At 43.0% G+C, this 24346-nt stretch overlaps 1 protein-coding gene across 1 annotated transcript in view; it reads left to right on the top strand.

Annotated features, from left to right (window-relative positions):
- The window catches only part of EML5 (EMAP like 5), a 335723-nt gene that overhangs the window by 279491 nt on the left and 31886 nt on the right, over nucleotides 1–24346 (top strand). Inside the window, 6 exon segments of the mRNA XM_082242783.1 lie at nucleotides 4868–4882; nucleotides 11707–11785; nucleotides 13518–13647; nucleotides 16906–17004; nucleotides 21994–22014; nucleotides 24163–24336. Coding sequence (XP_082098909.1) covers nucleotides 4868–4882; nucleotides 11707–11785; nucleotides 13518–13647; nucleotides 16906–17004; nucleotides 21994–22014; nucleotides 24163–24336 — 518 coding nt within the window.

Below are 24346 nucleotides of genomic sequence, written 5' to 3'. Positions count from 1 at the left end.
TCATGAATATGAAGACGATCTATGTCTCACGATGTATGAGAAAATGGAATATTTTATCAAATATACAAACATTTAGACATGATCCTGTATGTAGTGGCGCCACATCCAACGAAAATGTAGAAAACGGAAAAAGAAAAAACCCCTAAGGGTTTTAGGAATTTAAAGGCATCCATTGTTAATCTCATAAAGAAATATTCAATACTCAGGTATATAAAAACATACAAAATTATTATGGTAACATACTAAAAGAATTAAATTAGTAGAAATCATAACATGAGTGAATATGCACAAAAGTGCTATACAACATGCTCCTAAACCAAAAGAACCCATAAATTGCCCAACATGTGCCAGAGTCTGATGTCTGTGGGTCACAAGTATGAACGACCTTAATCACTTGATAAAGGAGTGCGCATGCCCGACAGCGGCATGTTGCGCATGCTCTGAAACATGTAGTGAAGCCCGGATCCGCCCACACTGCCCGTGACGTCAGACGCTGCCGGCCGCAGCCACAGCTCTCTGCAGTTCCTCCGCCGATCCGACCCGGAAGTCGCCTGAGTCTACCCCCGGACCTCTTCCGGATGATCGGACCGCACCGGATCCAGAGCAGGCACCCAGCTACCTGACTACACCACGGAGAGCACCACAATAAATGTTCAGATGTTAGTCACCATACCTTGCTTGTCCTAATAAAAAAATTTTAATTGCACTCAAGTGGCGCTTCTTCCCCCTTCTTTCCTGTGTTCAGGTCAACAGGGCTCTAATGTGTAGATGCCAATGGATCACTGCGCGTTTCGCTATGCAGCTTCCGCAGGAGAATCCTATTGGTGTTTGGATGATAGGGCGCCCAATATCCTCTCATTTGGAATGTATGGGGTGACGATAATAGCAGGGTTGTTCCTCATTGTAAATGTCCACTAAGTAGACGTGTCCTTCCTTTTCAGGAGCCGCAGCTCCTCCAAATGCTGATCCAGTTCTTTGGGATAGCCCCTCCAGCAGGGAGACAATGTCCACTATGAAAATTGTATCAAATACTTACCATAATTTTCCTGTACTGGTGCCGATCCATGGCAACATACATGTGGTAGTATGCTGACATGTTGGTACCAGGAAAATTGTATCAAATGCCTACTGTAATTTTCCTTTCCTGGTGCCAATGCATGGCAACATACATGTGGTAATATGCTGCCATGTTGGTACCAGGAAAATGGAAAATTGTATCAAATGCTTACCGTAATTTTCCTTTCCTGGTGCCAATCCATGGCAACATACAAGTGGTAGAATGCTGCCTTGTTGGTGCCAGGAAAATGGAAAATTGTATCAAATACTTACTGTAATTTTCCTTTCCTGGTCCTGATCCATGGCAACATACAAGTGGTAGTATGCTGCCATGTTGGTACCAGGAAAACTGTATCAAATGCTTACCGTAATTTTCCTTTCCTTGTGCCAATCCATGGCAACATAAATGTGGTAGTATGCTGCCATGCTGGTACCAGGAAAATGTAACATTGTATCAAATGATTACCGTAATTTTCCTTTCCTGGTGCTGATCCATGGCAACATACATGTGGTAGTATGCTGCCATGTGGGTGCCAGGAAAATGGTATGAAATGCTTGCCGTAATTTTCCTTTCCTGGTGCCAATCCATGGCAACATTCAAGTGGTAGTATGCTGCCATGTTGGTACCAGGAAAATGGAAAATTGTATCAAATGCTTACCGTAATTTTTCTTTCCTGGTGCCAATCCATGGCAACATACATGTGGTAGTATGCTGCCATGTTGGTACCAGGAAAATTGTATCAAATGCCTACCGTAATTTTCCTTTCCTGGTGCCAATCCATGGCAACATACAAGTGGTAGTATGCTGCCATGTTGGTACCAAGAAAATTGTATCTAATGCTTACCGTAATTTTTCTTTCCTGATGCCAATCCATGGCAACATACAAGTGGTAGTATGCTGCCTTGTTGGTACCAGGAAAATTGTATCAAAGGCTTACCGTAATTTTCCTTTCCTGGTGCTAATCCATGGCAACATACAAGTAGTAGTATGCTGCCATGTTGGTACCAGGAAAATGGAAAATTGTATCAAATGCTTATCATAATTTCCTTTCCTGGTACCCATCCATGGCAGCATGCTACCACGTGTATGCTGCCATGCTGGCACCACAAAAAATTGGATTTATGGTTAACCTATAAAATTATTTTCTTGGAATACATCCCACTCTTACTTTTGGTTTATGGCTTGCTACAAAAACTGAAGCCTTGCCTAATGGGGAGGGGTTATGCCTGGAAAGGGACTGCCTGTCTTGTTTGTTTGCTAGTGTCCAGTAACCTGAAGGTGGCAGTATAACCCTATTGTTCTGGACATGAAGATATCCTGTAATGCATTGAAAGAAAAGGATAAACAAAAATCGTATTACATAAATAATACAGATTATGTTCCACATTTTGTTTTAAAATGTATCACTATGTTGAACAAACAACGTCTTTCCAAAGTCTTACCGCCATCATTTATTACACAAGTACAAAGACTGGAGATGGCAAACTTTCTAAACTTTGAATGAGATGACTGAAATGTCAGAGAGTCCTAATTAATTTGTTAGCGGTAGCCGGGACGGTGAGTCATAAAGGGAAATGTCACCTCGAAGATGAAACGTTTTATAACAAAGTTCCATCTTCTGATCTTTCTTTCTGAAAATCGCAGTTATTTCATTATTTTCCATGGACATTTCCAAATTAAACTCATCTTGTATTCTGAAGTAATCGCAGCCATAATAATACGCCTACCAAAGACAAAGGGGTCTGTGTGTGAAAAAATGGCGTAAGTCATCCAGCCAAGATGCGCTTGCTTTTGTTTTGTGTGAAGTAAGCAGCATTCCCTCATGAGTTTCGTCTTTTTTTGCACAATTTAAAAAGCTGTGACTGTTGTTTGAATGGGGCAAAATCAAATGTTCTTAGGAAAGGGCTGCCGATAAGGCGATAAGGGGGTAGCACCGGTCCTCCTGTACTGAGCCCCGGTCAACAGAGGGGCCTGGGCAGCAGGGGAATTGGATGTGGGCAGCAGAGGGTTTGATCGGTGTGACAGGGGGGAAATGACCGGAACCGATCCCCCTCTATGCCTCTTTCTGCTACAGCTGAAAGCCGGCATTCTCTCCTCTCCCACTGGCTTTCAGCTGCTGCAGGGAGAGATACACTGGAGATTGGTTCCTGTAATTGCCCCCCCCCCCTCCTCCGCCTCACTGATTACTCTCGCTGTCCAGGATTCAAATCTCCCTGCTGCCCGTGGCCCCCTGTGTGTCCAAAGCCACCCCCCAACAGCACTGCCGACTTCCCTCCTCTCCACTTCTTACTGCTGTTGTGTTTACTAATCTTCAGTTTCTTAATGAACAGAAAGTCTCTGTACAGAGCGGTGCCTTCTGTTCATTCACTGTGCAGTGCAGGTGAGGCTGCAGAGAAAGGGATAGAGGAATCATTCTTTGTGCAGTGCAGCTGAGGCTGCAGAGAAAGGGATGGAGGAATCTGTGTCCTCAGTCCTTTTATCTGTCTCAGAGGTGATCCCTGATATTTCACCTATCTTAGGGTGTCTCCTCTGATCAAATGTTCTTAGGTTATGTTCTCCTCTGATCGAACGTTCTTAGGTTATGTTCTCCTCTGATTGAACGTTCTTAGGTTATGTTCTCCTCTGATTGAATGGTCTTAGGGTATGATCTCCTCTGATCAAATGTTCTTAGCATATGTTTTCCTCTGATTGAATGTTCTTAGGGCATGTTCTCCTCTGATTGAATGTTCTTAGGGTATGTTCTCCTCTGATCGAATGTTCTTAGGTTATGTTGTCCTCTGAATGTTCTTAGGTTATGTTCTCCTCTGAACAAATGTTCTTAGGGTATGTTCTTCTCTGAATGTTCTTAGGGTATGTTCTTCTCTGAATGTTCTTAGGGTATGTTCTTCTCTGAATGTTCTTAGGGTATGTTCTTCTATGATTTAATGTTCTTGGGGTATGTTCTTCTCTGAATGTTCTTAGGTCATGTTCTCCTCTGATCAAATCTTTTTAGGGTATGTTCTTCTCAGATCAAATGTTCTTCCAAGATTGAATGTACCTAGGGTATGTTCTCTGATCAAATGCTCTAGGGGTATGTTCTCCTCTGATCAAAGGTTCTTAGGGTATGTTATTCTCAAATCAAATATTCTTCCAAGATCGAATATTCCTAGGGTGTGTTCTCCTCTGATCAAATGCTCTAAGGGTATGTTCTCTGATTGAATGTTCTTAGGGTATGTTCTCCTCTGATCAAAGGTTCTTAGTGTATGTGCTTCCAAGATAGAATGTTCCTAGGGATGTTCTCCTGTGATCAAATGTTCTTGGAGTATGTTCTCTGATTGAATGTTCTTAGGGTATGTTCTCTGATTGAATGTTCTTAATGTATGTTCTCCTCTGATCAAAGGTTCTTAACATATGTTATTCTCAGATCGAATGTTCTTCCAAGATAGAATGTTCCTAGGGTATGTTCTCCTCTGATGAGATGCTCTAAGGGTATATTATCCTCTTATTAAATGTTCTTAGGGTATGTTCTCCCCTGATTGAATGTTCTTAGGGTATCCCCCCGATTGAATGTTCTTAGCATATGTTTCACCACAGATTCCCAAAGAGATATTAAAAAGGATATTGGGGGCGGGATATTGGGGGCGGGGGTTGGATTTTACCTCTTCAGTCTCCATTAAAAACTAAAATGTAAGTCCTGGGAGGACTCCATACAGATATAAATGAATGCAGATTGCTTGGAGTTCAGCTTAATCATGTTTATTTTGTGAGTTTTTCTTTTTTATATAATGGTAAAAGTCTTCCTCCTTGTCTTCTCTCCTCGCTTCCATGAAGGCAGGGCGTAGTCAGGTAAGATTTCACTCTGACTTCACTTCTCTCATGCTTGTCACAATAATGAGGGATCTACAAAAACCTGGCTCCCGGCAGGGCTATGATTGGAAAGGGATGAAACCTCTGGCACTTTTTTATTTATTTTATTATTTTATTTATTTTATGTATTTATTTTATTCTTTCTGTCATTTTATGTATTTATTTTATTGTTTTATTTCTAAAAACACAACAAAAGTGCCAACAAGCCCATCTAGTTCAGCAATTAAAAAAAAAATAAAAAAAGCTACAAGTCCATCTAGCTAAAAAAAAATAAAAAATAAACAAGATCATCTAGTTCAGCCAATAGAAAAAAGATACAAGTCCATCTAGTTTAGCCAATATAAATATAAAAAGACACAAGATCATCAGGTTCAGCCAATAAAAAAAATAAAATAAAGATACAAGCCCATTTAATTAAGCAAAAAAAACAAAATACAAGCCCATCTAGTTCAGCCTATAGAAAAATAAAAAAAAGGCAAAAGACCATCTAGTTCAGCCAATAAAATAAATAATAAAGACACAAGTCCATCTAGCTTAGCCAATAGAAAGATAAAAAAAAAAAAAAAGGCACAAGATCATCTAGTTCAGCCAAAAAAATAAATAATAAATAAAAACACAAGTCCATCTAGTTCAGCCAATAGAAAACAAGAGAAGACACAAGTCCACCTGGTTCAGGCCAATAGGATATTAAAATAAATAATAAATACAGGCCTATTTAGTTCAACAATAAAAAAAAAAAAAAGAAAAATAAGAAAGATATGTCCATCTAGTTCGGTCAAATAAAAACATTAAAAAAACAAAAAACAAAAAAAAAAACAGCAATAAAAAAAGATACAAGTCCATCTAGTTCAGCCAATTGTAAAAAAATAATAAAAAAAGAAACTATAATTTTGTTCAGCCAATAAAAAAAAGAAATAAAAAAAGATACAAGATCATCAAGTTCAGCCAATAAAAAAATAAAGATACAAACCCATCTAGTTAAGCAAAAAAAAAAAAAAAAAAAAAAAAAGATACAAGTCTATCTAGTTCAGCCAAAACAAAATAAATAATAAATAAAAAAGTCCATCTAGTTCAGCCAATAGAAAACAAGAGACACAAGTCCATCTGGTTCAGGCCAATAGGATATTAAAATAAATAATAAATACAGGCCTATTTAGTTCAGCAAAAAAAAAAAAAAAAAAAAAATAAGAAAGTTCATCTAGTTCGGTCAAATAAACACATTAAAAAAACAAAGAACAAAAAAAGAAAACAGCAATAAAAAAGATACAAGTCCTTCTAGTTCAGCCAATTGTAAAAAAAAAAAAAAAAAAAAAAGAAACTATCATTTTGTTGAGCCAATAAAAAAATAAATCAAAAAAGATACAAGATCATCAAGTTCAGCCAATAAAAAAAATAAATAAAGATAAAAATCCCATCGAGATTAGGATAAAAAAAAAAAAGATCTAGTTCAGCCTATAGAAAAATAAAAAGGCAAAAGAACATCTAGTAAAATAAATAAAGACACATGTCCATCTAAGCTTAGCCAATAGAAAAAAAAACACAAGATCATCCATTTCAGCCAATTAAATAAATAATACATAAGTAAAGATACAAGGCCAAAAAAAAAAAAAAAAAAAAATCTAAATTAACCCTTCTCTAATCTATCCAAAAATTAAGAAATCTTTTTTACTTTTGGATATATTTTTAATTTTATTAATAAAAAAAAGAGCTAAAGAGCATGTATGCATACTACCCAACATGAGGTTTGTGTAATTGTTGTATTTGTATAAGAAGTCTGACTTTGAGTGTTACTTCGATCCGTGACATTCTGGCCTTGTGGCGCTGATGTCCTGGTACCAAATCCCTCTAAAATCCTGAAGAATTGGTGTTTCCTCCATGTTGGAATGCTCATTGTCTTCAGACAGGATGGGAGTGTGAGGCTGAGATAGAGACGTCTCATTGTAAGTCATTTAAAAAAAATGCCAGAACATGATCATGAAAATTTACACGATCCCTTAATGTAGGGAAGAGTCTTCCCGGAACGCTGACAATATAACTGACAATATATGAGCAGATGTTCAGTTAATGGGGTTTGCTTACAGGGTGCGTCACGGGGCTAATTTGCATTTTATAATTGGGAAAAGCCCGTAGGGAAGTGTAAAGAGAGATGATTGTGCGGGAGAAGAGGCGTGCAACTCGGTGTAGAGACTAGAGATCGCCCTCATGGCGGCACGCTTGATGAACTATAACAACTCTAGTTCTGCTTGTACCCCCATCAGTGTGATAATTGTCACGGGTGCTAAATGGTGATAAAGACCTTGTCATTGTTACACTGCCAGATAGACAATCCCCTTACGTACATCACCTCCGTAACCAGCGCCAATTCACGCCTGGCTCCACCCACCTAGCAAAGGTGATGTTCTGAGCAGAGCTGCAAAATCAATAAAATTGTAAACAATCTTATTTATCTTAAATATTATTTATGTAACATTAACCTCCCTTCCGTCAGCTGACGCATATAGGGGGCGGCATGGAAGTAGGCTTTACATTTTCTGGCCATATACTATAGTTACATAGTTAGGTTGAAAAAATACACAAATACATCTAGTTCAGCCAATAATAAAAAATAAATAAAAAACAAAAAAAAAAAAGATACTAGTTCAGCCAATAAAAATAAATAAATAAATAAAAACATTAGAAAAATAAATAAAGATACAAACCCATCTAGTTCAGCAATATGTGTATATACAGTATATGTGTATATATATATATATATATATATATATATATATATATATATATATATATATATATATATATATATATTATAACACATCTTTATGTGTGTGTGTATATGTGTAGTTTAGCCAAAAAGAAAGAAATAATAAAAAAAAAAGTTTCAAGTCCATCTAGTTCAGCCAATAGAAAAATAACAAGAGATCATGTAGTTCAACCAATAAAAACATTAGAAAAATAAATAAAGATACAAGCCCATCTAGTTCAGCAATAATATATACAGTGCCTTGCGAAAGTATTCGGCCCCCTTGAACTTTGCGACCTTTTGCCACATTTCAGGCTTCAAACATAAAGATATAAAACTGTAATTTTTTTGTGAAGAATCAACAACAAGTGGGACACAATCATGAAGTGGAATGAAATTTATCGGATATTTCAAACTTTTTTAACAAATAAAAAACTGAAAAATTGGGCGTGCAAAATTATTCAGCCCCCCTGAAGTTAATACTTTGTAGCGCCACCTTTTGCTGCGATTACAGCTGTAAGTCGCTTGGGGTATGTCTCTATCAGTTTTGCACATCGAGAGACTGAAATTTTTGCCCATTCCTCCTTGCAAAACAGCTCGAGCTCAGTGAGGTTGGATGGAGAGCGTTTGTGAACAGCAGTTTTCAGTTCTTTCCACAGATTCTCGATTGGATTCAGATCTGGACTTTGACTTGGCCATTCTAACACCTGGATATGTTTATTTGTGAACCATTCCATTGTAGATTTTGCTTTATGTTTTGGATCATTGTCTTGTTGGAAGACAAATCTCCGTCCCAGTCTCAGGTCTTTTGCAGACTCCATCAGGTTTTCTTCCAGAATGGTCCTGTGTTTGGCTCCATCCATCTTCCCATCAATTTTTACCATCTTCCCTGTCCCTGCTGAAGAAAAGCAGGCCCAAACCATGATGCTGCCACCACCATGTTTGACAGTGGGGATGGTGTGTTCAGGGTGATGAGCTGTGTTGCTTTTACGCCAAACATAACGTTTTGCATTGTTGCCAAAAAGTTTGATTTCATCTGACCAGAGCACCTTCTTCCACATGTTTGGTGTCTCCCAGGTGGCTTGTGGCAAACTTTAAACGACACTTTTTATGGATATCTTTAAGAAATGTCTTTCTTCTTGCCACACATAAAGGCCAGATTTGTGCAGTATACGACTGATTGTTGTCCTATGGACAGAGTCTCCCACCTCAGCTGTAGATCTCTGCAGTTCATCCAGAGTGATCATGGGCCTCTTGGCTGCATCTCTGATCAGTCTTCTCCTTGTATGAGCTGAAAGTTTAGAGGGACGGCCAGGTCTTCGTAGATTTGCAGTGGTCTGATACTCCTTCCATTTCAATATTATCGCTTGCACAGTGCTCCTTGGGATGTTTAAATCTTTTTGTATCCAAATCCGGCTTTAAACTTCTCCACAACAGTATCTCGGACCTGCCTGGTGTGTTCCTTGTTCTTCATGATGCTCTCTGCACTTTAAACGGACCTCTGAGACTATCACAGTGCAGGTGCATTTATACGGAGACTTGATTACACACAGGTGGATTCTATTTATCGTCATTAGTCATTTAGGTCAACATTGGATCATTCAGAGATCCTCACTGAACTTCTGGAGAGAGTTTGCTGCACTGAAAGTAAAGGGGCTGAATAGTTTTGCACGCCCAATTTTTCAGTTTTTTATTTGTTAACAAAGTTTGAAATATCCAATAAATTTCGTTCCACTTCATGATTGTGTCCCACTTGTTGTTGATTCTTCACCAAAAATTACAGTTTTATATCTTTATGTTTGAAGCCTGAAATGTGGCAAAAGGTCGCAAAGTTCAAGGGGGCCGAATACTTTCACAGAGCGCTGTTCATCTAGTCCAGCCAACAGTAAAAAAAATTAATTAAATAAAAAGACACAGGATCATCTAGTTCAGCCAATAAAAAAAAAAAAACACAAGTCCATCTAGTTCATCCAGTAGGAAAAAAAAAAAAAAAAAGACAAGATCATGTAGTGCAGCCAATAAAAAATAAATAAAGATACAAGTCCATCTAGTTCAGCAATAAAAAATAAATAAACAAATAAACAAAGATACACATCCATGTAGTTTAGCCAACAAAAAAATAAATAACTAAATAAAAAAACACAAGTCTATCTAGTGCAGCCAATAGAAAAACAAACAAAAGATCAGAACTAGCCAATAAAAACATTAACAAAATAAATATAGATACAAGCCCATCTAGTTCAGCAATTAAAAAATAAATAAATTAAATAAAAAGACACAGGATCATCTAGTTCAGCCAATAAAAAAATAAATAAAAAAATACAAGTCCATCTAGTTCATCCAATAGAAAAAAAAAAATAATGTAGTGCAGCCAATAAAAAAATAAATAAAGATACAATAAAAGCCTTGTTTTGCAACCACTTGCAGAGGTGTCTGTCGGCACCTTTGTTTCTTTTTTGCCCTTACTGAACCTGGTTGCTTAGTCTCCCCGGTCGCAGACCGTTTGGTGTTTTTTTACTGCAGGTAGTACCTCTCCCCAATATATGGGTTGAGCAGGTACAAGGTTACCCTAGAGACATCTTCTATGTGTTTGGTCCTTCTGAACCTTAGCCACACCCTTCATGTATTTAAAGGTTTCTGTCTTGTCCATCCTTTCCCTTTTTTCCTCCAGACTGGACATGCTAAGTTTCTGCAGTCTCTCCTGATAGGTTATATCTCTCAGACCTTTCACCATTTATATTACTCCTCTCCGGTCTTGTTCTGTCTCAGTACCTTTGTGTAAGTGACGTCACTTGTGTAGCTCACCTCTTACTACTCCACAAGTCTGAGGGTCAGCCCCACTCATTGACTAAGGGTGCATTAAAGAAAAACAAATAATTGCATAGCTAGTTGTCAAGCGCCATACACGTACAGTACATGCACCCTTATTTTTCTAAAATCGTTGTTGTAAACCCTTCCATATACCCAGTGAAATGACTATCCTCACGTGATACACAGAGATGAAACAAATCCTCCTACATAAGTTGTACCTGTTTATCTGTGGTGTTCTCTACATCCATTCAAAGTCCAGAGTTTATACAGCTTGTCTGAGCTTTTAGAAAACAGGGCAAAGGTAGCTGAAGTTTCACCCCTCAGAGCTCAGTAAGAGCTGATTGGAAGAAGGGGATGCCCCCCCCCCCCTTCACACAGTACACAGGGGAACCAAGCTAAGGCTGTCAATCACAGGCTGTGTGCTGGAGGTGCCTCCGCTGTCACCTTTTTTCTCTAGGTGTCAGAAAAACTTGTCAGAAGCAACTCAGATAGCAGAGGAAGGAGGAAGCGGACAGAAATGACACCTAGTGCTCTGGATTGAGACAAGTACACACTATAGAGGGATAGGCTTTGTTCATATTTCATGTCTGAGGTTTACAACCACTTTCAGTTGATGAAAGATTAACCTGGTTGCTGTGGGTTACAGATTTTGGCGATACGTTAGTTCACCAGCCCTTTACTCCAGTGTTTCCCAACTCCGGTCCTCAGGGCACACTAACAGGCCAGATTTTAAGTATTACCTTGGGGAGATGCAGACTAGTATACTGCAAACACTGAGCAGCAAATGATATCACCTGTGATGTATTTCAGTTTTCTTGCAAACCTGGCCTGTTAGTGTGCCCTGAGGACCGGAGTTGAAAACACTGCTTTACTCTATTCAGCTTTGGTAAATTGTGCAGATCTGAGTCTTGGCCTCTAGCTGTCCTGCTGTGTGTAATCCTTATCTTTCTCTTGCCTGCTGCTGGCTAGAGGTTCCAGGTAATTCCTCTTTCTTTTCCTCCATCTCGATCCGACTGCTGACCGCTCTCACATCTGAATGTCGTCAATGTACCTCACCCATCACAGCTATGCATACCTTACAAATCATTACATTGTAGCCATAATGACCGTTCATAGCCTGCCTCCTAGTGGGCAGTGTGGAAATCTGCAGGATTGTGTCGGTCTGTGATAGAGCACACCCCTGCAGATCTCTTACTCTCATGCGGGATGGCTGACAGACTAGCGTTTTCTTATTCACAGTTCTCTGTTTCAGACCGCCTGTTAGTAGGGCCTTACCGCAGCCGGAAAAACTTCAGACCAACAACGTGGGGAAGAAGAAGAGACCCATCGAGGTAAGAAATCTCCAATGATTTACCGTTCATGGTTGTCTACAGACTGACAAAAAATGCCAGAATCAGGAAACTTTGTAGGGGGAACATTGGCTGCGTAGCAGAGTGGGTGACAGATTGAATGTGAATGGCACCCCAATGCACTAAGGCAGGGGGCCCCAAACTTTTCAGTATGAGGACCACGTTGTCAATTTTATATTTTTTTAATGGGCTGAAATAAAGTGTTTTATAAATGAATGAGTCCCCCCTTCCATCATGCCCCTTAAATCATGGTCCCCATCACAGTCCCCCCTTACATTTGAGTACCTATCAGAGACCCCCCCTTTCATCAGGATCACCTATCAGAGACCCCCCCTTTCATCAGGATCCCCATCAGATCCCCCCTTACATCAGTCTCCATCAGAACCCCCTGTACGTCAGGGTCCCCATCAGAGCCCCCATTACATCAGAATCCTCCCTTACATCAGGGTCCCCATCAGAGTCACTCCTTACATCAGTGTCCCCATCAGAGCCCCCATTACATCAGAATCCTCCCTTACATCAGGGTCCCCATCAGAGTCACTCCTTACATCAGTGTCCCCATCAGAGCCCCCATTACATCAGAATCCTCCCCTACATCAGGGTCCCCATCAGAGTCACTCCTTACATCAAGGTCCCCATCAGAGCCCCCATTACATCAGAATCCTCCCCTACATCAGGGTCCCCATCAGAATTGCCCCTTGCATCGAGGTCATCATCATAGCCTCCCCCCTACATCTTTGTTCCTCCTTACATTAGCGTCCCCATCAAAACCCCTCCCTACATAAGAGCTGCCCCTTACATCGGGGTCCCCATCAGAGCCCCCATTACCTCAGAATCCTCCCCTGCATCAGGGCCCCCATCAGAGTTGCCCCTTGCATCAAGGTCATCATCAAAGCCTCCCCCTACATCTGTGTTCCTCCTTACATCAGCGCCCCCATCAGAACGCCTCCCTACTTCAGAGCTGCCCCTTTCATCAGGGTCCCCATCAGAGCTGCCCCTTATATCGGGGTCCCCATCAGAGTCACCCCATAAATCAGGGTCATCATCAGAGCCTCCTCCTAATTCAGAGTCCCCCCTTAAATCATTGTCCCAAACAGAGTCCCTCTTACCAGTCTAAGTTTTACAATGTGTCTGTAGCATCAAGGCAAAGACTGAGAGCCTGGACAGGTCTGGATGGAGGAAGTTCTATCCTCCTGTAAATGCTGGGATAAACATGATAATGGTTGCTAGGATGCCAGCAGTCGTAGCATCCAACAACAGGGATGATGACAACACAGCAAGTGGGGGGGGGGAGGGGGGGCACTTCATTGAAGACTGCAGGGTTGAGGGGTAGAAGCAGAAACACTATCTCAAGCTATGCACATTGAGGATACACCGCTAACCCTAGCTGCAGGCCATATAAAATCTTGTAGCAGGCTGGGTATGTCTAGCAGGCTGTAGTTTGGAGACCCCTACACTAATGCAACGCACCTGCGCTGTGGTGCATTGCCAAAAATAATGCATGACCGATTTGAATAACATTGGGGTGCATTGGCAGCCTATTAATTTCAATGGGCTTCCTTCACGCAATGAATGCTAAGAAAACGCAAAAATGTAAATGGGGCCCGAGCCTTTTTGGTCAGGATTATTTTGATGCTGCACTTTTGAACACAACAGATTCTAACGGTGAAGTTTTGCTCTGTCACTGATTGTTCCTGGTCATTTGCCCTTCCAGGATCTGGTGCTGGAACTGGTGTTCGGCTATCGGGGTAAAGACTGCAGAAACAACGTTCACTATTTAAATGATGGTGCTGATATCCTGTACCACGCTGCCTCCATTGGGATCCTGTATAATGTTGCTACAGGTAAGTAACCTGTGCACTGCATGTTTTTGGGAGGGGTCAGGCAAATTTACTTCAGAAAATAAATTTTAAAAAGCCAAAACCCTGCTATGTTGTTTTCTCAAAAGCTTTAAAAAGCTTTAATGCGGCATGGATACCTTCACAAAGCCAAGTCGATGTGCATAACTCTCCAGTAGACCATTCTCCTTCTACTCCTACTACTATACATATTTACCCAATAGGGGTAAAGTCAGGGAGTCTTGAACTCAGCTCCTGTTGGAGAGAAATGTGTCAGAGGAGAGAAAGCAGGGTCTGGTGAAAAGTGTTTGTGCTTCTTCTACCCCAACACATTGTTACCCATTGGTGTCCTAGTCATAGATTATTTGACAAGGCCCCTTTTCAGGAGAAATGCATAGGAGTAGCAGGAGCAAGGTCTGGTGGATAGCTATGTGCTGGTGCTCCTTCTACTCCAATATGTTGTTACCCAATAGGGGCTTAGTCAAAGAGTGTTTGACTAAGTTCCTGTTGGGGGGAAAATGTGAGGGAGAATGAGAAAAGTTTGGTGGAGAGCTATGTGTTGGTGCTCCTACTCTGACACGTTGTTACCTATTAGGAACCTAGTCAAAGAGTATATGACTAAGCATCTTGGGTAGAAATGCATAGAAGTGGCAGGAGAAAGGTTTGGTGGGGAGACGCATACTTTTGCGCCTTCTCCAACAAGTTGTTACCCATTAGGAGCTTAGTCGAAGAGTCTTTGATTAGGCCCCTGTTGGTGGGAAGTGCATTAGAGAAAGAAGCGGGATCTGATTAAGAGCTATATGCTTGTGCTCCTTCTCTGACATATTGTTACCCAATAGGGGTTAGTCAAGGAGTGTTTAAGTAAGCCTCTGTTGTTGAGAAATGCGTTGGATGAGAAGGAGCAGGGTATGGGGATGAGCTATCTATGCTCCTTCTACCCAACACATTGTTAGTCCATAGGGGTCTAAGCCAAAGAGTCTTTGATTAAGCCCATTTTTGGGAGAAATGCATAGGAATTGCAGGAGCAATGTCTGATGGCGAGATATGTGCTTGTGCTCCTTCTACTCCGATATATTGTTACCCATTAGGAGCTTAGTCGAAGAGTCTTTGATTAAGCCCGTGTTGGTGGGAAGTGCATTGGAGGAGAAGCAGGGTCTGATTGAGAGCTATATGTTTGTGCTCCTTCTCTGGCATATTGTTACCCAATAGGGGCTTAGTCAAGGAGTGTTTGACTAAGCCACTGTTGTTGAGAAATGCGTTGGATGAGAAGGAGCAGGGTCTGGGGACAAGCTATCTATGCTCCTTCTACCCAACACATTGTTACTCCATAGGGGCTTAGTCAAAGAGTCTTTGACTAAGCCCCCTTTGGGGAGAAATGCATAGCACTTGCAGGAGCAACATAGCAAATGACATATGTGCTTGTGCTCCTTCTACTCCGATATATTGTTACCCAATAGGGGCTTTAATCAAAGAGTGTTTGACTAAGCCCCTGTTGGGGAAAAATGTGTCAGGTGAGATGGAGAAATGTCTAGTGGAGAGCTATGTGCTTGTGCTCCTTCTACTCGGATATATTGTTACCCAATAGGGGCATAGTAAAAGAGTGTTTGAGTAAGCCCCTGTTGTTGAGAAATGCGTTGGATGAGAAGGAGCAGGGTCTGGTGACGAGCTATCTATGCTCCTTCTACCCAACACATTGTTACTCCATACTCTTTGACTAAACCCCTTTTGGGGAGAAAATCATAGAAGTGGCAGGAGCAATGTCTGATGGAGAGCTATGTGCTTGTGTTCCTTCTACTATGTTATATTGTTACCCAATAGGGGCTTAATCAAATAGTGCCCCTGTTGGAGGGAAAATTTGAGGGAGAAGGAGAAAAGTCTGGCGGAGAGCTAAGTGCTTATGCTCATTCTACTCTGTCATGTTGTTGCCCATTAGAGGGTTAGTCAGAGAGTACTTGACTAGGTCCCTTTTGGGGAGAAATGCATTGGAGTGTCTGGTGAAGAGCTATCTGGTTGTGCTCCTTCTACCCCAACACATGTTACTCAATAGGGGATTGGTCAAAGAGTCTTTGACTAAGCTCCTTTTGGGCAGGAATACATAAGAGTGGCAGGGCAATGTCTGGTGGAGAGCCAGGTGCTTGTGCTCCTTCTACTCCAATGTAATATTACCCAATAAGGACATAGTAAAAGAGTGTTTGACTAAGACCATCTTGTTGAGAAATGCGTTGGATGAGAAGGAGCAGGGTCTGGTGACGAGCTATCTATGCTTCTTCTACCCAACACATTGTTACTCTATAGGGGATTGGTCAAAGAGTCTTTGACTAAGCCCCTTTTGGGCAGAAACGCAGAAGAGTGGCAGGAGCAATGTCTGGTGGAAAGCCAGATTTTAAACCATCGCCTATGGAGATTTTTAAGTAATGTTGTTTGCGTGTTTGCAATTTTAAAGCGTAACATGTTAGGTATCTGTCTACTCGGCGTAACATCATCTCTCACAATATAGAAAAAAATTAGGCTAACTTTGCTGCTTAGTTTTTTTTTTAATTCAGTGAAGTGTATTTTTTTTCCAAAAAATTGTGTTTAAAAGACCGCTGCACAAATACCGTGTGACATAAAACATTTCAATGACCGCCCATTTGTTCTCCAGAGTCTCTGCTATATATATATATATATATATATATATATATATATATATATATATATATATATATATATACTGTTTGGGGTTTTTAATTTGATGTTCTAGCAAAACATACTGAATTTAACTTGTAAGCAGCAAATGTTAGAAATAAAAAGATAATCAAAACAATGCTGCGCCAGATAAAAAATCAAAAGGACTCCTGTGTCCCAATGGGTGAATAAATAAATAAAATAAAAAAATAGAGCAATAAGTGATCAACCAATCGTTAAGTAACTATAAAAAGATAAGGTATACAAAAACCTTAATTGTTATTAATTAAGGTTTTTGTACGCCATATTTTTTTATATTTACCGAATGATTGGTTGATCACTTATTGCTCTATTTATTTATTTATTCGCCCATTGGGACACAGTTGTCCTTTTTGATTTTTTTTATCTGGTGCAGCATTGTTTTTATTATTTTTTGGTCTATTTTGTGGCGTGGAAACACATTTAATGTGAGCAGCCGGAGCTAATTATTAATTATTACATTTACTGCACTTTTAGTTGCGCTGATAGCTTTTTTTCTTTGAAATGTCAGGAATAGGCCTGGTTTTTAAGTGGTTAAAAATAGTGTCTTTCTCTTTGCAGGATCTCAGAGTTTTTACCAAGAACACACAGATGACATCTTGTGCCTCACCGTGAACCAACACCCAAAGTTCACCAACATTGTGGCAACTGGCCAAGTAGGTATGTTTGTACATACAGATCAGTCTAACCTGAGCAGAGCACCCGGTGCCAGAGCGGGGGGGGGGGGGTTATATGAAGGAGTGGGGGGGGGTATATTTAGGATTGGAGGGGGGTATATGAAGGATTGGAGGGTGGAGGGGGGTATATGAAGGATTGGAGGGTGGAGGGGGTATATGAAGGATTGGAGGTTGGGGGGGGGGGGTATATCAAGGGTTGGAGGGTGGGGGGTATATGAAGGATTGGAGGGGGGTATATGAAGGATTGGAGGGTGGAGGGGGGTATATGAAGGATTGGAGGGTGGAGGGGGTATATGAAGGATTGGAGGTTGGGGGGGGTATATCAAGGATTGGAGGGGGGGGGGGTATATGAAGGATTGGAGGGGGGTATATGAAGGATTGGAGGGTGGAGGGGGGTACATGAAGGCTTGGAGGGTGGAGGGGGTATATGAAGGATTGTAGGGTGGAGGGGGGTATAGGAAGGATTGGAGGGGGGTATATGAAGGATTGGAGGGTGGAGGGGGGTATATGAAGAATGGGAGGGGGGGTATATGAAGGATTGGAGGGTGGAGGGGGGTATATAAAGGATTGGAGGGTGGAGGGGGGTATATGAAGGATTGGAGGGAGAGGGTGGTATATAAAGGATTCGAGGGTGGGGTATATAAAGGATTGGAGGGTGGAGGGTGGTATATGAAGGATTGGAGGGAGAGGGTGGTATATGAAGGATTGGAGGGTGGAGGGGGGTATATGAAGGATTGGAGGGTGGAGGGGGGTATATAAAGGATTGGAGGGTGGAGGGGGGTATATGAAGGATTGGAGGGAGAGGGTGGTATATAAAGGATTCGAGGGTGGGGTATATAAAGGATTGGAGGGTGGTATATGAAGGATTGGAGGGAGAGGGTGGTATATGAAGGATTGGAGGGTGGAGGGGGGTATATGAAGGATTGGAGGGTGGAGGGGGGTACATGAAGTCTTGGAGGGTGGAGGGGGTATTTGAAGGATTGGAGGGGGGTATATGAAGGATTGGAGGGTGGAGGGGGGTATAGGAAGGATTGGAGGGGGGGTATATGAAGGATTGGAGGGTGGAGGGGGGTATATGAAGAATGGGAGGGGGGTATATGAAGGATTGGAGGGTGGAGGGGGGTATATGAAGGATTGGAGGGTGGAGGGGGGTATATGAAGGATTGGAGGGTGGAGGGGGGTACATGAAGGCTTGGAGGGTGGAGGGGGTATTTGAAGGATTGGAGGGTGGAGGGGGGTATAGGAAGGATTGGAGGGGGGGTATATGAAGGATTGGAGGGTGGAGGGGGGTACATGAAGGCTTGGAAGGTGGAGGGGGTATTTGAAGGATTGGAGGGTGGAGGGGGGTATAGGAAGGATTGGAGGGGGGGTATATGAAGGATTGGAGGGTGGAGGGGGGTATAGGAAGGATTGGAGGGGGGGTATATGAAGGATTGGAGGGTGGAGGGGGGTATATGAAGAATGGGAGGGGGGTATATGAAGGATTGGAGGGTGGAGGGGGGTATATGAAGGATTGGAGGGTGGAGGGGGGTATATGAAGGATTGGAGGGTGGAGGGGGGTACATGAAGGCTTGGAGGGTGGAGGGGGTATTTGAAGGATTGGAGGGTGGAGGGGGGTATAGGAAGGATTGGAGGGGGGGTATATGAAGGATTGGAGGGTGGAGGGGGGTACATGAAGGCTTGGAAGGTGGAGGGGGTATTTGAAGGATTGGAGGGTGGAGGGGGGTATAGGAAGGATTGGAGGGGGGGTATATGAAGGATTGGAGGGTGGAGGGGGGTATATGAAGAATGGGAGGGGGGTATATGAAGGATTGGAGGGTGGAGGGGGGTATATGAAGGATTGGAGGGTGGAGGGGGGTATATGAAGGACTGGAGGGTGGAGGGGGGTGTATGAAGGATTGGAGGGTGGAGGGGGGTATATGAAGGACTGGAGGGTGGAGGGGGGTGTATGAAGGATTAGAGGGTCGAGGGGGATATATTAAGGATTGGAGGGTTGAGGGGGGTATATGAAGGTTTGGAGGGTTGAGGGGGGTATATGAAGGATTGGAGGGTGGAGGGGGTATATGAAGGATTGGAGGGTGGAGGGGGTTATATGAAGGATTGGAGGGTGGTGGGGGGGTATATGATGGATTGGAGGGGGGGTATATGAAGGATTGGAGGGGGCGGGGTATATGAAGGATTGGAGGGTTGCGGGGGGTATATGAAGGATTGGAAGGGGGGGGGGTATATGAAGGATTGGAAGTGGGGGGGGGTTCAATTGTAAAATAGCTTGTATTGTCACATCTGTAGTCTTGAGATGAAATACTGACTGTGCTATAAACCTTTAATTACATTTACAATACATTCCTGACATGTCACAATATACCTCAGCAGCTTCAGTTTTCAAAAAAGCTCCGCCTTTTACAAAAGAAAAGAAAAAAGGGGAGGTCCAGTCAGTGACTTTGCCTAGGCTGAGATGATGTCATCAGTCTGCTGCAGGCCAGGAGGAAGCATTTCCTCAGTCTCCTCTCCCTTAGTGATCAGAGTGTACATTGTAACTTTGTAGCAAGTCAAAGGATGAGAGGCTGCAGCAGGGGCTGATCTGTGCCGGACATTTGTGAACACAGCCAGGAACTAAACAGGCAGCAGGTTGTGGCATCTCAGTCCCAGAAGCAGATGGTGACCCTGGATGATGGCGCCATAGTTCTGCAGGCATTGTCAGGGGGAGTGCTGTGATCTCAGTGAGAGGTAATAAATACCTGGAAGGGTTACATTGATGCATTACTCAGCATGTGTGCATTTAACAATATAGCTAGACCCAGTTTAATGCAACCCCCGCAGCTTCTTCTACTTCCGCTCCATTCACCCTCTCACCGATCCGTTCAGCTGCTGGGAGAATCCATGTGGAGCGAAGGTAAGGTAGGTAAAAAAGTGGATTGGAGGAGCCTGCATGGCCAAAGAACACTTTTTAAACCTTTATTCCGGTCAGAGATAGTAGACACTAATTATTGCAGCTCTGTAATTATAAAACACATCATTCAATGCATTTTTAAATGCAAGCTGTGCAAGTGCCTGCATACTCCCTAGTATTAGGCTTTTACAGTCCCTCTACAGCAAGGCTGGAGTATGAGAGGAAGAAGCAGCACAAGAAGCCATTAAGCTCATGTGCTAGTAATGGGCATGCTGATAGGAGAAGAGAGCAGAGTGACTGAGAGATGAGGTCTGAGATTATAGGAAGTGTGGGAAAGGATGCTGACCAACGGGCTGAGGGCATCTTGTGGCAGAAAAGAGGTACTGCAGGCGATCTGATTTGAAAGTGAACATTGATGAAAATGCTGTTTTGTTTATTGTTCTGCTTATCTTAACCTGCTTATTTTGCCTTTCCTGGTCTTGTAACATCCATCCTCCCCAAAGAACAGAACATGCTGCTGCTGCTGAATTGCATTTTTATGCCTAAAAAAAAATGGAAGATGGATTTCCAACACCCTCCCTGCTCCTCCTGTCCCCATCATTGTCAGTCACCCCCAGTCTGCCGGTGTACCATTCCATATACACAGGGCTGCTTTTAGAAATCATACCTAATAATCAACCTACCTTGCTGCCCCCCCCCCCTTCCTGAAAATATGAAGTCAATATTTTCCCTAAAAATACACTAAAATCATTATTAGCAGACACAAACATAACAGAGACATTGTGTGAATGAGCCCTTTTTTAATTGTGTTTTACTTTTTTTTTTTTTTTTAAATGTATATATATATATTTTTAAATGTTAAACATTTTTCCAAATATTTTATTTAACAATTTTTTTAAATTCTCTATTACAATGTTTAATTTTTTTTTATATTTTTTTTTTTATATACAATTTGTTATTTTTTTTACGGGACAGGGAAGCCCATAGTGAAAGGGGGGAGGCAGTGAAAGGGGGGGCACACAGGAAAGGGGGGGGAGGTCAGAAGCAGGCAAAACAGGGAGTGGGATCAGTGTCATAGAGGCAATTACAGGAATGATGCTGTGTCTGTGTCTCTCCCTGCGGTAGCTGAAAGCCGGCGGGTGGGGGAGAGACTGACTTTCAGCTGCTGCAGAGATTCGCACAGGGCTTCCTTCTGTAATTGCCCCTCCTCCTGACCGCACTGATTCCCTGTGCTGTTGGGGCCCCCCTGTGTGCCTGGGCCCCTACAGGAGGACTGGTTGTCCCCTCACCCCCCCCCCCCCCCCATCAGCAGCCCTGCATATACATATTAATGCCATACACAACCTTGGGGGTCGCATAGCAGCATATTGCAGGTAATGGCGTGCAGTCAATGGTCAGCGGTGGTCATGTGAATGTGCTGACCAGTGAGAGTCTTTTATTCTTTCCCCGGAAGCAAGACAATACTCTTTGGTCAGTTCTAGTGAGAGTATTTTATTCTCTCCTGGAAGCAAGAAAAGACTCTCATTGGTCAGTTCTGTAGTGTGACTATTCTGACCAGTGAGAGTTATTTATTCTCTCCTGGAAGCAAGAAAAGACTCTCATTGGTCAGTTCTGTCATGTGACAGCAATGATTGATTTGCCCGCATTATGCAGCTACAAAGACTCTGGGACTATGTACAGAGTTTACATGTGTATGGATCGCGCACCGCCAGATGTGGGCAGCGGATGATTCACAGCACATGCAGATCAGTGCAGTAGGGAACTGAGGAACTGGGGGGGGGGGGGGGGGGTTGTTAGGAATTTATCTATGTATCTGGAAGTAATCAACCTCTAAGAATCTCTATGTTCTCTGTAGTCAAAGGTATCGAACTGTGATGGAGGGGGCCCTTCTGTACCCCTAAAGTGCATTGGATTTTCCCAACCACCTCACAATGAACATATCAGTGCAGCTCTGTGTCTCCTGTATAGAACATATCAGTGCTCAGCTCTTCTGTATAGAACCTATCAGTGCTCAGGTCTTCTGTATAGAACATATCAGTGCTCCGCTCCCTGTAGTAATATATTGTGTTTTCATTGTTTCAGGGGATGCCGCCGATATGTCCGGTGAGTACGAATTGATAGTACTGGGAATTTCTATTTCTTTAAATGCCTTTTCGATATCCAAGTGAAAGCGATAGCCTCAATGTAAATGATGTCCTCATTGACTGTTAGGAGTCTCTTTATAAAAAATGTGCACAAATAATCCCTGTAACTTGTCTGATATGTATATTTTCTACAAGTGTGAGCTCCAACTAGTGTCCATAATGTGGTATTTTCTTGATTGGAATATTTCAGGAAAATACACAATGGCCACTAGATGGTGCTGACGATCATAGGAAATTAACATAATGCACAATTATGGGGATTATTGGTGAAATCTGTGTGAATGCTTGAGGCAGCTGTCATAGATGGCTCTCAGTCTCTGGTCATGATCAGGAGTTGGCAGGACGGCTCCCAATCATGTGACAGCTGCTCATAGTAGTCATTGGTGATCAGTAAGTTCCGCCTGACCCCAGGGCATATAGACTCCTTTAAAGGGCCACCAATTAGTATTTACAGTATATACATGCATGTCGGAAGCCATGTTTGTTCATTAAATACTTTGCCTGCTGTGTCGATGAAACCAATAAACTCAGTCTTTAATAATGTTAAATAGTCGAAATGTTCTTACTGTAGCCAGAGACCATGTGATCCAGGGGCTGCCTAGGCATTCCATAACAAGAGACTCATTGGATGTAGCATTTTTTTTAAATTCATAGTTACAAAGAGATACCTTTCTTTTGCTCTCATTTCATCTCTCTGGACTTTTCTGCTTTTTAACAGTTTCTCGCTGCCAGTTTGACCACATGCATACTGGGCATCTAGCCCATTTGTGACCAGTCCTGACATTTTCACACACCCAGGAGGCACAGCATCCAGCCACATAGACTGCAGCATGTCAAAGTTTATGGCAGGCTGAAATGGGTTGCGGCTGGATGCTGTACCAGGTGGTGCTCACATTCAGGGCCCTATACGTTGATGGATGTGTGCCCAGAAGATGGGCGTCCGCAGAACTTTTTTCAGAGGGGGCATCAATTTAAGGTCACCCATGCTCTGCCCCTTTTTGCCCCCATAAATCCCCTTTTAGAGCAGGCCAGGCCTGGGTCCCCCATAGATCCCCTTTGGAGCAGGGTCCCCATAGATCCCCCTTTAGAGAAGGCCAGGCCAGGGTCCCCCATAGACCCCCTTTAGAGCAGGGTTCCCATAGATCCCTCTTTAGTCTTACCTTTTCACCTATATTCCCCATACTACCAGGTTTTCCTGCACCACCAGGTACTCCAGGCTCTCCCTGCAAAGAATATTTATATATTTAGCCAATATGACCCCTTTAGAGCAGGCCAGGATCCCCATAGATCCCCTTTAGGGCAGGCCAGGATCCCCATAGATCCCCCTTTAGAGCAGGCAAGGCCAGGGTCCCCCATAGATCTCCCTTAGAGCAGGGTCCCCATAGATCCCTCTTGAGAGCAGGCCAGGCCAGGGTCCCCCCATAGATCCCCCCTTTAGAGCAGACCAGGGCCCCTATAGATCCCCCTTTAGAACAGGCAAGGCCAGGGTCCCACAAAGATCCCCTGTAGAACAGGGTCCCCATAGATCCCTCTTCAGAGCAGGCCAGGCCAGGGTCCCCATTGATCCCTCTTTAGAGCAGGCAAGGCCAGGGTCCCACAAAGATCCCCCTTTAGAGCAGGCAAGGCCAGGGTCCCCCATGGATCCCCCTTTAGAGCAAGCAAGGCCAGGGTCCCCCATAGATCCCCCTTTAGAGCAGGCAAGGCCAGGGTCCCCAATAGATCCCTCTTAGAGCAGGGTCCCCATAGATCCCGCTTTAGAGCAGGCCAGGCCAGGGTCCCCCATAGATCCCCCCTTTAGAGCAGACCAGGGTCCCCATAGATCCCCCTTTAGAGCAGGCAAGGCCAGGGTCCCACAAAGATCCCCTGTAGATCAGGGTCCCCATAGATCCCTCTTCAGAGCAGGCCAGGCCAGGGTCCCCATAGATCCCTCTTTAGAGCAGGCCAGGCCAGGGTCCCCCATAAATCCCCCTTTAGAGCAGGGTTTCCACAGATTCCCTTCTTAGAGCAGGCCAGGAAATTTCCAGGGGGGGGGAGGGCACTATTGTTATTGTTACTTTGTGATGGTTGTGGTTAATATTTTTTAAAATGCAAATTAATTCTCACGCAGCCTCAGCCCCCTCTATACACATATGGGACGCCATGAACAAACAGACGCACTCGGTACTGCGCAGCTACCATTCCAAGGGGGTGTGCTCCGTCAGTTTCAGCGCCACTGGGAAGTTGCTGCTCTCCGTAGGGCTGGACCCGGAACACACCATCACCATCTGGAAATGGCAGGAAGGTAACGGATG

This window comes from Pelophylax lessonae, assembly GCF_965119305.1.
Source record: "Pelophylax lessonae genome assembly, chromosome: 13".
Lineage (NCBI taxonomy): Eukaryota > Metazoa > Chordata > Amphibia > Anura > Ranidae > Pelophylax > Pelophylax lessonae.
Note: the sequence above shows the minus strand (reverse complement) of the source record. Positions and strands in the feature narration are given on the sequence as shown.